At 44.4% G+C, this 15,430-nt stretch overlaps 1 protein-coding gene across 1 annotated transcript in view; it reads left to right on the forward strand.

Annotated features, from left to right (window-relative positions):
• Positions 1-4,945: 4,945 nt before the first annotated feature.
• ZCCHC8 (zinc finger CCHC-type containing 8) overlaps positions 4,946-15,430 on the forward strand; it is a 65,015-nt gene continuing 54,530 nt past the window's right edge. The window contains exons 1-5 of the mRNA XM_075834140.1: positions 4,946-5,163; positions 5,431-5,473; positions 7,604-7,675; positions 7,801-7,906; positions 11,439-11,513. Of these exons, the coding sequence (XP_075690255.1) occupies positions 4,971-5,163; positions 5,431-5,473; positions 7,604-7,675; positions 7,801-7,906; positions 11,439-11,513 (489 nt within the window). The 5' untranslated portion in view covers positions 4,946-4,970. The remainder of the gene's footprint in view (positions 5,164-5,430; positions 5,474-7,603; positions 7,676-7,800; positions 7,907-11,438; positions 11,514-15,430) is intronic.

Genomic DNA, 15,430 nt, shown 5'->3' on the forward strand with positions numbered 1-15,430 from the left:
GGCCATCTGTAGTGATGGTCGGGTACCGGGTCAGCCACAGGCTGGTAATATCAGCCTGGGAAAGGCAAAAACAGTGACCCTTCCCCCCCTGGTAATGCTAGGCTATTACCAAGCGGGAAGGGCCACAGTTTTTGGCCTTTCCCAGCCTAATAATACCAAATTGCGGCCGCCCCATTGCCCGACCATCACTACAGATGGTCAAGTACTGGATCGTACCCGGCTCTTCCCAGCACCCCTGGTGGCGGTGGGTACCGGGGTAATAATGGGGGTTAGTGTTAGCCTCTGTATCGGCTAACACTAAGCCTCGCCTTAGTAATGGACGCTGTCAATCAGCCGGCGTCCATTACTAAGGCGGTAGTAATAAAGTTTAAAAAACAAACAAAGACATAGAAAAAATATTTTATTGAAATAAAAACCACCCAGACAACCCTCATTAACCATTTTATTGATAATAAAAACGCCGTCATCAAAGTAGTCCTGGAATCCGACGTAGTCCAACGACCGAACCTGTAAGAAAACGCACAAAAAACGATTAGTAAGGCTATGTTCACACGGGGTATTTTGCCGAGTTTTTTGACGCGGAAACCGCGTCGCAAAACTCGGCAGAAACGGCCCGAGAACGCCTCCCATTGATTTCAATGGGAGGCGTCGGCGTCTTTTTCCCGCGAGCAGTAAAACTGCCTCGCTGGAAAAAGAAGCGACATGCCCTATCTTCGGGCGCTTCCGCCTCCGACCTCCCATTGACTTCAATGGGAGGCAGGAGAAAGCGTATATCTCGCTGTTTTATGCCCGCGGCGCTCAATGGCCGCGGGCGAAAAACGGCGCGATAATTGCTGTTCACACGGAGTATTTTGGGGGAGGAATATCTGCCTCAAAATTCCGTTTGGAACTTTGAGGCAGATATTCCTCCCCCAAAATACTCAGTGTGAACATAGCCTTACACGTGTGGTAGGCTTAGATACAGGGCCCATCAGACAGGATCACACATGGGCCATGTAAAGAGGCTCTGTCACCAGATTTTGCAACCCCTATCTCCTATTGCAGCAGATCGGCGCTGCAATGGAGATAAGAGTAACGTTTTGTTTTTTTTAAAACGAGCATTTTTGGCCAAGTTATGGCCATTTTTATATTTATGTAAATGAGGCTTTCTAAAGTACAACTGGGCGTGTTTACAGTAAAAGTACAACTGGGCGTGTATTATGTGTGTTACATCTGGGCGTGTTTACTTCTTTTACTAGCTGGGCGTTCTGACGAGAAGTATCATCCACTTCTCTTCAGAACGCCCAGCTTCTGGCAGTGCACAGACACAGCGTGTTCTCGAGAGATCACGCTGTGTCGTCACTCACTTCCTGCCCCAGGTCCTGCATCGTGTCGGCCACATCGGCACCAGAGGCTACAGTTGATTTTGCAGCAGCATCAGCGTTTGCAGGTAAGTAGCTACATCGACTTACCTGCAAACGCCGAAGCTGCTGCAGAATCAACTGTAGCCTCTGGTGCCGATGTGTCCTCGCTCGTCCGACACGATGCAGGACCTGGGGCAGGAAGTGAGTGACGACACAGCGTGATCTCTCGAGAACACGCTGTGTCTCTGCACTGCCAGAAGCTGGGCGTTAACGAACAGAAGTGGATGATGCTGATTCGTCAGCATCATACACTCCCATTCCCAACGCCCAGCTAGTAAAAGAATTAAAAACGCCCCGATCTACGCACATAATACACGCCCAGTTGGACTTTTACTTTAAACACGCCCAGTTGGACTTTAGCAAGCCTCATTTGCATAAATACAAAAATGGTCATAACTTGGCCAAAAATGATCGTTTTTTAAAAATAAAAACGTTACTGTAATCTACATTGCAGCGCCGATCTGCTGCAATAGCAGATAGGGGTTGCAAAATCTGGTGACAGAGCCTTTTTAAGCCTACCATGTGCTTATGTAAGATGCTTAGATACAGGGCCCAGCAGACAGGATCACACATGGGCCTTGTATCTAAGCCTACCATGTGATTGGCTTAGATACAGGGCCCAGCAGACAGGATCACACATGGGCCTTGTATCTAAGCCTACCATGTGATTGGCTTAGATACAGGGCCCAGGAGACAGCATCGCACAATCTGTGATCCTGTCTCATGGGCCCTCTAAGCCTGCAACATCGTAGGCTTAAAGAGGCTCTGTCACCACATTATAAGTGCCCTGTCTCCTACATAAGGAGATGGGCGCTGTAATGTAGGTGACAGTAATACTTTTTATTTAAAAAAACGATCCTTTTTCACAACGTTAGTAGCGATTTTGGTTTATGCTAATGAGCTTTCTTAATGCCCAAGTGGGCGTACTTTTACTTTCGACCAAGTGGGCGTAGTACAGAGGAGTGCATGACGCTGACCAATCGGCATCATGCACTCCTCTCCATTCATTTACACTGCACTAGTGATATAGTTATATCACTATGTGCAGCTACATACACAAGCCCTAACATTACTACAGTGTCCTGATAATGAATACACATCAAATCCAGCCTGGACGTCATGTGTACTCAGAATCCTGACACTTCTGAATCTTTTTTGTGAGATTCCGGCAAGTGAAACCAAATCTCGTTTAGCTCCGTAGTCTCGCGAGATTTGGTTTCACTTGCCGGAATCTCACAAAAAAAGAGTCAGAAGTGTCAGGATTCTGAGTACACATGACGTCCAGGCTGGATGATCATGTGTATTCATTATCAGGACACTGTAGTAATGTTAGGGCTTGTGTATGTAGCTGCACATAGTGATATAACTATATCGCTAGTGCAGTGTAAATGAATGGAGAGGAGTGCATGATGCCGATTGGTCAGCGTCATGCACTTCTCTGTACAACGCCCACTTGGTCGAAAGTAAAAATACGCCCACTTGGGCATTAAGAAAGCTCATTAGCATAAACCTAAATCGCTCCTAACGTTGTGAAAAAAGATCGTTTTTTTTAAATAAAAAGCATTACTGTCACCTACATTACAGCGCCGATCTCCTTATGTAGGAGACAGCGCACTTATAATGTGGTGACAGAGCCTCTTTAAAGGGATTGTCCAGTCCCTAAACATTGATGGCCTATCCTCAGGATAGGCCATCAATAGCTGATGGCTTGGGGTCCGTCTCCCGGGACCCCCCAATCACCTGTTTTGAAGGGGCCGCAGCACTCGTACGAGAGCTGCTTCCCCTTCATTTCACTTACTCGCTCACACTGTGAATCGCCCACACGGATTCAGTGTGAGCAAGTGACCCGAATGAAGGGGAAGAACTAGCTCTCGTACGAGCGCTGAGTCCCCTTCAAAACAGGTGATTGGCGGGGTCCTGGGAGTCGGACCCCAAGCCATCAGCTTCAAGCAGAAGGGGTATCAAACTTACCCTGCTCTTCAGCCGCGGCGGATGTCCTGACTCAGGATGGTGGTGACGTCATGCGCTGCGCACCGGAAACAGGAAGGTAAGTACTGTAGTTACTATAGTAACGGGCCGCGGCTCCCGTTACTATAGTAACTTTTTTTATTGTGTAGTGTAGTGTATAGCCACTGGTTGAGTGAGCGGTCCCGCATCACTCCGGTTCTCTGAACCGGCTGTAATTTTAACAGCCGGTAAGGGAGAACCGGGGCGAACTGGGCCCCCTTCCAGCCTCGGGCCCTTGCCCATATTGCCCTCATGGTAATCCGCCCCTGGTCCCAGTACTCGGATTTCCACTGATTAAAACTTCTGACATGTCACTATGACATGTCAAATGTTTTTTGAAAGTTTATTTACCCTTCAATTAACCATGGTAAATTATGCACACTACTATATTCAGAATAGAACGAGAGTGAACTTAGTGGCCCAAAAGAATTCAACCCTTTAAATCAGACTCTAGGTTTCCCACTTTGATTATCATTTGATCACTTTTAGGGCTTATTTAGACGAACGTGTAATAATGATGGCGGCTGCGTGAAAATCACGCAGCCATGCATCATACGCGTCTGACACACGGAGCTGTTAAGTACCTTTTGCGCGCGCAAAACTAACACGCTCGTGTAAATCCGGCCTAATAATACGCTGCAAAACGTCTGTATTGCAGTGTATTATTGTCTGTCAGCGTAAAACTGACAGGCATCTGTTAGGTTATGCCTCTGGCATGACCTAACAGGCATTCAGTAATGGCAGACCTGGGGGCCTTTGTTAGTCCACCACCTTCCATTAAATCCATTAGCGCCCAACGATCGCATTGCAGAGTGCCGACGGGGTGAAAGAGGCCGCCCTCTAAAACAACTCAAATGTGGTGGTCGCTATTAAGCGTTGCATCCGAGGGGTTAAAATTGACCGGAGACCATTGCTATTGGTCTCCGATCGTTGCCCAGAAGCCCGAGGTCGTTAGCAACAGCTTGGGCTTTAGTAGCACAGCGCCCGATTCGGGAAAATATATTCGAAAGCGCCAATTTTTCCTGTTTTCAGGCTGCTTTCAACTTTTTTCTCCTCAGGGCACCCGGGTTATTGTCGTATATAAATAAATAAAATAAGTTCTTCTTAGTTACTGAAACAGTAAAAAAATACTTTCCCCTTGAATAAGAAACGGGGCACATATAAAAAACAACTTCACCATCGCGTGATACAGATCCTGAATGTGGTGGTAATGCATTCCTATGAAGACATGCATACTGCCATATACAGCATCTTTTCTTCACGTAAAGTCCACCTAAAAATTCCAAATAACAAAATACTATTATTATTTTTAGAAAATGTGGTAAGGGGCTCCTGGTCCCAGAACACTTTCAGACTTCCCTGCTTCCAGTTGTCCCATAGACGCGTAGGTAATAGGTCTGGTTACTGCCGAATGCCCAAAATGAATCCCCCTTCTCCGCTGCACTGTCAAAGCAAGACACTGCGTCTAACAGTCCCATTCCAGAAGTAAAGATGGCCGACGTGTACGTCACGTATTTGACGTTGGCGGAACGTGCTATCTTAACTCTATGGTACGTCTCTATGACTGGAGGTCTGAACATGGCGGAGGTGGAGTTCGGGGATTTCGAGCTCTTTGAGCAGTTGGATGGTGAAGTAGCTGCTCAGGCGGTTCACATAAGGTTTGACCAGGCCGAGGACAGCGATGTGAAGTCCAATAGCCTTCAGGAACAGCTCGCTAGCTGCGAAGAAACCATAGCGCAACTGCGGGCAGAGAATATCCTTTACACCAAGGCTGGGAATCCATTGAAGGAAGTGTCCGTACAATGATATCCACCCTCCCCCCATCTCTAGTGATGGCAGGAATCGACCTTCCGTCGTATATAGCGGTGCTGTAATATTATAGATCATGTGGGGAGGAGTAATGTCACTCATGTAAATCTATGGGCATCGCAGTTATTATACGTTCAATATTACTGCTGTGTTGTTTATAGGCAAGTGGTGTGTGTGTGTGTTTAGTAAATTTCCTTAACCAATTGTGTACATCAAGAGCTGAGGAGAAAGCTGTCTGTTCTCTCTCGACCAAGGTAGGAAATTAACTCTTTGTAGGTGTCGTGATCAGTGAACTGCAGCCTGTGGCTCTCAGACTGTTCTGAATTGACACCTCCAAAATACTACCTGACCGCCACAAGTTGTGATATATAAGAATATTTGGTAAAATGTGGGAGTAGCCAGGTTTAATGAACATAATATATAGCCTTGTATGTTAAAGATCCTAGATGCATAAATAAAACAAACAGTTGTAACTGATCAAATCATCACTTTTGGAGCAAGGAACAATCCAACGAAATTAGTGTACTTGGTATGTTGCTTCAACGGCTGTCCCCACTACTAGCTGGATGTCTGTAATGTAAGTGGTCTATACCTTACAAGTCTCAGGAAGTATTATACATTAGATTCTAATTCATAACATTTCCATGTGCTGGCCACTAGAGGGAGCAGTTTCCAAAATTGCAGCATGGTCAATGTGGTAAAGCAACCCCATTGATGTATGCTGCAAATTTGGGGTGGACACGCTCTCCTAGTGTCCTCACACAATCCCCCCTCCCTTATTCTGGCTAGTGCCAGGAGAAGGATGGTTTTGAATCTTCAAACCTCCTACACTTTGTGCCGCCATTTTCTGAGGATTAGATAGTGCTCAGCCGAACATAATACACACGAACATACATTACCTGCTCCTGCCGCCGCCTCCGCTAGTCTACGCTCCTATTCCTTGCGCCTGAACATATGGCCAGAAGCCGCGGCCGGAAGTTGTCGTCTTACTGTCCGGCAGCGGCTTCCGGTCCACATGAAAATAGCGCCGGATTTCGCTCTTCGAACGAGCTTCGTTTTGGTCTGTGTGGGAGCGGCACATGCGCCGTTGCCACACAGACGGCGTACGCTATAGTGAATGGAACGGCTCTCTATGGGGATGTATGTGCCGTATTTCCATCTCTGTATGTGTCGTTAATCGACACAGAGATGAAAAAAAAAAAATGGCAGCCCCCATAGAGAAGTAAGAAAACATAAAAAAGTAAAACATGAGAACACAATTTAATAACATTTTTGAAAATATTACATTAAAAGCAATATGATAAAAAAAAAATAATAAATCCCTTTAAGACTGTGTAGGTACTATAGGGGATCTCCCTCTCCGGACCCCTACTAGTACATAAATTTAAAGAGGCTCTGTCACCAGATTATAAGTGCCCTATCTCCTACATAGTCTGATCAGCGCCGTAATGTAGATAACAGTGGTTTTTATTTTACAAAACTATCATTTTTGAGCAATTTTAGACTTATGCTAATTAGTTTCTTAATAGACAACTGGGCGTGTTTTTACCAACTGGGCGTTGTGGAGAGAAGTGTATGACTCTGACCAATCAGTGTCATACACTTCTCATTGTTCCAGTACTGCAGCTCGGCCGCTATTCCGTGGCTGGACTGAACTGCTTCTGGCACCGGAGGCACCGACCCAGCTGATCTGTGCGGGGCCCGGGTGTCTGACCCCCACAGATCATGTACTGATGACCTATCCAGTCAAAATGGTGCTATTAAAAAAAAATAAATTGTCACGCAAAGTCCTTATACAGCTATGTCCACGCAAAAATAAAGAGCTTATAGCTCTTTGAATGAGACGATGGAAAAACTTAAGGTAGCTATAAATGAGCTTTTATGCCTAAAATACCTCTGTTAAGGGGTTAAGCGTATTGTATCCAATACATTTTAAGACTGGCTTAAAAGCTTTTATGGCAAAGCACAAAGATCAAGTTTGGATGTGGTAGATTTGTCATGGTTTTTTTTGGTGCAGATTTAATTCATTTGAATGGAGTTCTTTAAAAACAATTGTTCTCCACATATATCCAGATCTGTGTTCAGTCACTGAAGGCTGAGGGTGTGTTCACATCAGCGTTAGTTTCCGCTGAGGGGTTTCGTCTCCGGTTTCCGTTGGGTTAACCCACTCGACAGTAAGGCAAACGGAAACTTCCGTTTCCCTCACCATTGAACTCCATGGTGACAGAAACCTAGCTAATGGTCTCCGTCTGTCACTATTGTGACAAGGTTGGTCGTTTTGACAGAATCAATAGCGCAATCGACTGCACTATTCCATCAGAAACATGTACTTATGTACAAAGTAAATATTTTTGTCTATTAAATTGTTTGTTCATTAATTTCAGTGGCTTTTCTGTGGATGAGAAGTTTGGTGGACCACTATTACAGATCTTATTTATGAACCATGTCATTTCAAAGTAAGTATTTTAATCTAATGCATGAACCTCAAACATGTCTCGTTGTGGTCGTGACATTTCGAACGCTTTTGTAATATTTATTTTGTACGAAGAACTCTTAATGTATGGCGATCACTTATCTATAGGCAGTATCATCAAGAAATCGAAGATTTTGTATCGAGCCTGGTCCAGAAGCATGAAGAAGAGACTAAAGTTAACCCTGAAAATACCACATTTAATATTAAGCCTCAGGTAAGTCTTAGGCTGGAAACACTTCCAGTTATTGTTGCAGATTTTGTTTTGGTGTAGGTTTTATTATTTATTTTTGACTTCAATGGTGACTGACCTGGTGCCAATGGTTTGCTTCCGTTGTGCAAGGGTTCTGTCGTTCTGACTGAATACCGTAGTACGGTATTCCTTCCGTCAAAACGACAGAACCCTTGCACAACTGACGCAACGGAAACCATTGGTACCGGGTCAGTCACTGTTGAAATCAATAGTGATGGAAGCGGAAGCCTATGGTTTCCATTTCTGTCAGTCAGGGCTACGTTCCGACGGAAAGCTCAGACGGAACGGAGCCCTGATGCAGATGTGTACGAAGCCTTACAGAGTTATTCTCCCTTAGGATATCTATTTAATACCGTGGCACATGGAGTACCTACAACTCTGTACTACGGAACTGCTGGGGCTTTATGTGCCTCAGTACAGGCTCTGCATTATCCTTATGTTTTCAGGCCTCACTCTCGTTTTCTGTTTGTTAAAGGAAAAATGTAGTGACACTGATTTCAGAGGTTTGTCGCTTATTTGCTATAGTCTCTCCACAATGCCCACTTGGTCATATAGTAAAACACGCCCAGTTGTCCATTGAGAAACTCATTAGCATAAAGCTAATATAGGTCATAACTCCGTCAAAAATGATAGTTTTTCTAAATAAAAAACACTGCTGTAATCTACATTACAGCGCCGATCACATCATGTACAATATAGGCCACTTATAATGTGGTGATAGAGCCTCTTTATGTAGTTTTTGGAGAATTGACATGCAGCACGCCGCCAAAGAAGCTGCAGCTCTCGCTGCTGACTGACAAATGTCTCCCTAGTACTTGTTAATAGGGAGTAATCTGTCAATCTGTGGCAGAGGGAGCAGCAGCTCATGAATAAGCATGGCTCTGCGCCTCATGTAAGTACTACAAAACAACGTCACTTTAGTAAATAGGTGACATACCGCTGAAATCAGCGTCTATCACTACTTTGTTGCTTTAAAGAGGCTCTGTCACCAGATTTTGCAACCCCTATCCCCAATGTAGATTACAGTAACGTTTTTATTTTTAAAAAACGAGCATTTTTGGCCAAGTTATGACCATTTTCGTATTTATGCAAATGAGGCTTGCAAAAGTACAACTGGGCGTGTTGAAAAGGAAAAGTACAACTGGGCGTGTATTACGTGCGTACATCGGGGCGTGTTTACTACTTTTACTAGCTGGGCGTTGTGCATAGAAGTATCATCCACTTCTCTTCACAACGCCCAGCTTCTGGCAGTGCAGACACAGCCGTGTTCTCCAGAGATCACGCTGTGTCGTCACTCACAGGTCCTGCATCGTGTCAGACGAGCGAGGACACATCGGCACCAGAGGCTACAGATGATTCTGCAGCAGCATCGGCGTTTGCAGGTAAGTCGATGTAGCTACTTACCTGCAAATGCTGATGCTGCTGCAGAATCAACTGTAGCCTCTGGTGCCGACACGATGCAGGACCTTTGAGTGACGTCACAGATCTGCACTGCCAGAAGCTGGGCGTTCTGAAGAGAAGTGGATGATACTTCTCATCAGAAAGCCCAGCTAGTAAAAGTAGTAAACACGCCCCGATGTACGCACATAATACACGCCCAGTTGTACTTTTACTTTTCAACACGCCCAGTTGTACTTTTGCAAGCCTCATTTGCATAAATACGAAAATGGTCATAACTTGGCCAAAAATGCTCGTTTTTTAAAAATAAAAACGTTACTGTAATCTACATTGCAGCGCCGATCTGCTGCAATAGCAGATAGGGGTTGCAAAATCTGGTGACAGAGCCTCTTTAAGTGAGGGCAGAATGATGTAAATGACGTTCTCTTTTGAAGGGGTTTTCCCACTGTCAATTTTAGCAAACCTTACCAACCATCAAGATAACCAATAGGCTCACTTACTGTTTCTTCATCTATCTCCTATGTCCCTTGTATTCCAAAATCTGCATCCCTGTGGCTTCATGAGAGCAAAATGGGCAGTCCCGCTATGCTTCCCATGTAACCAACCGCTGTGCTATTTAAACCCACATTTCCCAGGCGCACACTGCGCTCCCCTGGTAGCATCATTCGTTCCTCAAATAATGTTTTCAAATAGTCTGCTGATCTGCACTAAACGCCTAATAAAGTAGTACGGCACATGGGTGGGCAATCACACTGGCAATCAGGACCACAGTGCACATGCTTGCCCTGCGCATTTAGGGCAATGCATGCGCGATTCTGCAATGCTAATCTGTTGTCAGGACTCTGCCGTAGAAAGGAACGCAGATAAACTTTGTATGCTCGTCCTGCATGCAGATGGACTGCAGGAAAATGTAGCTAGTGGCAGCAGTTCTCAAACAATGGTAGGTAAAGGGGGATTTTACAGTGATTTTTCTAATGACTTGTGCACTTTAGTTAATTACTGTCAATGGCTGACATGGATCACTTTTTCACTGCTTTCGAATTAATTCGGATTATTGGGGTAGGAATACTTCTATTCTTTTGCAGGGCCAGTAGTGTAGCATAGTACAAATAAACCAAAACTAGATTCAGTGCTACCTCCATCTTTGTCCCTATTGGTTACAGAAATTGAGTGAGTCTTTCTCTACGTGTGCTCCGCGGTATGTCACCAGTATTCTGCACTCTTGGACATTAGCACGGGATAGTGGCAGCTTTCCTAGACAATGGTAGCAAATCTATTTTAAAAATAACGTTTATGGTGTACCACTTTACATGTAATGTATCAGGAGCCACATTCACATGAATGTTTGAGCATAAATTACATGTTTTCTCTGAGGGGCATTGTGGCAAAAAAACTGTCATACAGTTGCATATTTCTGCCATTGACATTCATTGTAATAAGTATACTGTAATGTATACTCCTCCCTTTTTATTATCCAGGTGTTTAGCAGGCAAACGTTTGCCAAAAGGACGTTTTAGGCATTCATTTGACCACACACAGCTTTGAAGCCGGTATAGGCTCTGTTTTTTGGAGCCAAATCTAGAAGTGGATCTAAAAGTAAGGAAATGTATAAAGAAAAGACTGATGCATATTTCTTTGTGTCCACTTAAACTGAGCCAAAAACCGCATCAGGCCAGGGTCACACACCGTTTTGGTGCAATTTAGTTTGCCTAATCTTCGTTACTCTTCTATCTTGCACTACCCATCTTAATCATTTGAATTACCATTTCGCTGCTTTGGCTGGGTTCACACATCGTGGTCAAAATTTAACTTTTTTGGTTTGAATCACAGCACAGCAAGGTTAAAAAACAGCCTAAAAGGGAGGGTTGATTTTTAGGGGTGCGTTCTTACTATGTGGTGGGAAAAAAACCACGCCCGCATGGGGTTTTCAATGACCACACGGTATTGACAGTAACACTATGGTATTACCGGATAAATTGTTCGGCCATTGGTCACCACGTATGCGGTTACTTCAGCGTGAGAACGCACCCTAAGAACGGTTAATTGCCGCACAAATGTTTACCAATCTATGCTTATCCAATCTAACCTTTTCTTTCAGCCATCAAGTATTTCTTTGGAGGCCAGTGACAGCTGTAGTGTGAATGCAATTAAGAAAATTAAGGAAGCCTTTAGTGTAAGTAAATATATATATATTTATTTTTTTTACAGTCGTAATATCCCAATTTTTTTGGGTAAAGTTGATATATTGAAAATTTTTATATCTAAAGGTGCAGCTGCTATGCATCCAATTTACATAGAAGCTGCATCTCGGCACTTTGAGCTGTTAACACATAGGTTAACCCTAATGCCAATAACATTCAAGTTGATCAACTTATATTTAATTGGTTTAACCCCTTCCTGAGATGCGCTGTGTATATATACACGGTGCAATCGGGAAGGGCTTACCGCAAAGCGCAGTACAATTACGTTGCGGTGATGGTGCAGGCTCAGCTCCTGAGCCCGCACTATCACTGCCGGGTTACAGCTGGATGTTACAGCTAGCATCCGATCCAGCCGATTAACCCCTCAGATGCTGCGTTCAATAGAGATTGCAGCATGTGAGGAGTTTTTAGCCACCGGCACCCCAGCAATGTGATCGCTGGGTTACCGGTGGCTGCAAAGGCGATCGGAGGCCTAATACTTCCCGGTCTGCCAGCAACGGAAGCCTCCTATGCCCCTCTCGGCGCCGGGGCCTAAAAGGCTTCCGGTACCATCAGCAAGATGGCGCCAGCTCAGCTTCCAGCTCAGAAGCTGAGCCGGCGTCCTCAGCAGTGGGTGTTCGCTGTATGTTACAGCGGACACCCCGATGTATCGGCAGGAACCGGAGCTAGCTCTAATTCCTGCTATTAACCCCTTCGATGCAGCGATATCAATGCGATCGCTGCATCAAAGTGCTTTGTAGCAAATCGGCAGCCTGCCATGCGATGGCAAGGCTGGCGACTGCTACTATGGCAACAGGAGGCCTAAGGGTGTGTTCACACGATTAACAAAAGACGTCTGAAAATAGAGCTGTTTTCAAGTGAAAACCGCTCCTGATTTTCACGTTTTTTGAGCAAATCGCGTTTTTCGCAGCGTCTTTCACGGACGTAATTGGAGCTGGTTTTCATTGGAGTCAATGAAAAACTGCTCCGATTACGTCCCAAGAAGTGTCGTGCACTTTGCCGTGGGCGTAATTTTATGCGCCGTGTTTTGACAGCGACGCGTAAAATGACAGCTCGTCTGCACAGAACATCGTAAGACCCATTGCAAGCAAAGGGCATATGTTTGCGGACGTATTGGAGCAGTCATTTCAGGCGTAATTTGAGGTGTAAGACGCCTCCATTACGCCTGAAAATAGGTTGTGTGCACATACCCTATCAATGGCCTCCTGTCGGCCATTACGGAAGCAGATTAGGCCCTGACCGGAGCCTGATCGGCTTGCTGTCTGTGAATAACTGACAGTTTTAATACATTGCACTGCATCGGTAGTGCAATGTATTAGAACATCAATCAAACAGTTGGACCTTCAAGTCCCCAAGTGGGACTAAAGAAAAGTTAAGGGAAATTTATTTTTAGTCATATATTATTGTAAAAAAATAATCAAACCATTCATATTTGGTATCGCCGCGTCCATAACGACTAACAATAAAAATATTGTTGTCCCTCGCAGTGAACGCCGTAATAAACCACCTAAAAAAATGCCAGAATTGTTTTGTTTTTTTTGGTCACTTTCTTACAAAAATGTAAATAAAAAGTGATCAAAAAGTCGCATGTATCCAACAATGGTACCTATAAAAACTATTACTCGTCTCGCAAGAAAACAGGCACTCAGACAACTCCGTCGACTAAAAAATTAAGACATGGCGACAGAAAAAATGTTTTTTACAAAAGTAATTTTATTGTACAAAAAGTTGTAAAAGATAGTGCTATAAATTGGGTATTGCCGGAATCTTACTGACCCGCACAATGAAGGTAACATGTAATTTGTAATGCATGGTGAATGCTGTATGAAAAAAGCTATGCCCGAATTGCTGTTTTTTGGTCACTTTGCCTCCCAAAAAAAAGGATAACAAGTGATCAAAAAGTTGCATGTACCCCAAAATAGTACCAATAATAACTACAGCTCGTCCCGCAAAAAAAAAAACCCTCATACCACTACATCTATGAAAAAATAAGTTAAGGCTCCAATAAGTCAGGAAAGAAAAATATGCATTTGTGCCGGCCCGAGGGGAACCTTTCTTCTGTTTCAAGAGGCGAATTATCAAGGCACTAAAATTTGGGAGCCAGGAAGGGGAGTGCCCAAACAGATCTGCTGGAAGAGAGGGTGCCTGTATTATACCAGGACAACTCTTTCCCAGCAAAATTCCCCAAACTGAAAATGTGCGGAGTGTGTACCAAAAAGGGGGATAAGAAAGGACACCATTTTATCAGTGCGACACCGGCCTGTGCAGAAAGGATTGCTTCACAGCGTAACACACATCTATCGATTATTTTATTGTTTACCCCATTATTATACCACCTGACTGCCCCTGATGTACTCTGCCCAGCTTACATATGCCCCACATTATAAACTGAAACACCATTAATACTCCAAACAAAACTGCTACCAAGCAAAATCTACTCTCCAAAAGCTAAATGGTGCTCCTTCCCTTCTGAGCCCTACAGCGGGCCTAAACAGCAGTTTACTTCCACATATATGGCATTGCCATACCTGGGAGAACCCTTTTAACAATTTTTGGGGGGTGTGTGTCTCAAGTGGCATAAGCTGGGCATGACCTATTTCCCACTGAAATGTCACATCTAGGGAAAAATTTAAATTTTTACTTTGCACCATCCGCAGCGCAGTCATTTATGGAAAAGACCTGTGGGGTGAAAATGCTCTACACCCCTTTAATAGATGCCTTGAGGGGTGTAGTTCCCAAAATGGGGTCACTTCTTGGGTTTCTTTTATTATTTCACATCAGAGCCTCTGCAATTGTGAACCAATACTGTGTAAGTTGCCAAATTAGGTCTCAATTTCGCATGGTACTCTCTCACTCCTAAGCCCTGTCAATAGTCCAGGCAAAAGATTAGGGCCACATGTAGAGTGTTTCTAAAACCGGGAAACACAGCATCATAATTAGAGATGTCTTGTTATGGTGTCACTAGCTGGGCACCACATATTGGCATATCTATGGAAAAAATAAAATTTTCACTCCAACATCGAGTGCACACTACTTTCTGCAAAACACTTGCGGGGTTAAAATGCTTGCTACACCCCTAGGTGAGTACCTTGAGGGGTGTAGCTTCCAAAATTTGGTCACTTGTGGGGGGTTTCCACTGTTTTGGTCCCCCAGGGGCTTTGCAAATGCGACATAGCGCCAAGAAACCAATCCAGTTAAATCTGCCCTCCAAAAGCCAAATGGCGCACCTTCCCTTCTGAGCCCTACCGTGTGCCCAAACAGCAGTTTATGACCACATATCGGGTATTGCCATACTCAGGAGAAATTGCTTTACAAACGTTGTGGTTGTTTTATTTATTGAGAAAATGAAAAATTTTGACCTACAGCTAGGCCTTATTGAAGAAAAAGGATTCTTTTTATTTTCACTGCCCAATCCTAATAAAATCTATAAAACCCCTGTGGGGTCAAAATGCTCACTACACCTGTAGATTAATTCCTCAAGGGTGTAGTTTACAAAATGGGGTCACTTGTGGGGGGTTTCCACTGTTTTGTCCCTTCGAGGGCTTTGCAAATGTGACATGGCCTCCGCAAACCATTCCTGCTAAATTTGAGCTCCAAAAGCCAAATGGCGCTCTTTCCCTTTTAATCCCTGCCGTGTGTCCAAACAGCCACTTAGGACTGCGCGCAAAAGGCACTTGACAGCTCCGTGTGCCCTGTTCATATGGATGCGCGGCTGCGTGCATTTCGCGCAGCCGCCATCTTTGACACTCCGTTTGGATGTTTGTAAACAGAAACGTGCTTTTCTGTTTACATTCTTTTACTTTTATTGCGCGAATAATGCTTGTCCCACGGAAGTGCTTCCGTGGGGCATGCGTGATGCGCGAAAAACGCCTAAATATAGAACATGTCG

Source organism: Rhinoderma darwinii, chromosome 1 (genome assembly GCF_050947455.1).
Source record: "Rhinoderma darwinii isolate aRhiDar2 chromosome 1, aRhiDar2.hap1, whole genome shotgun sequence".
NCBI lineage: Eukaryota > Metazoa > Chordata > Amphibia > Anura > Rhinodermatidae > Rhinoderma > Rhinoderma darwinii.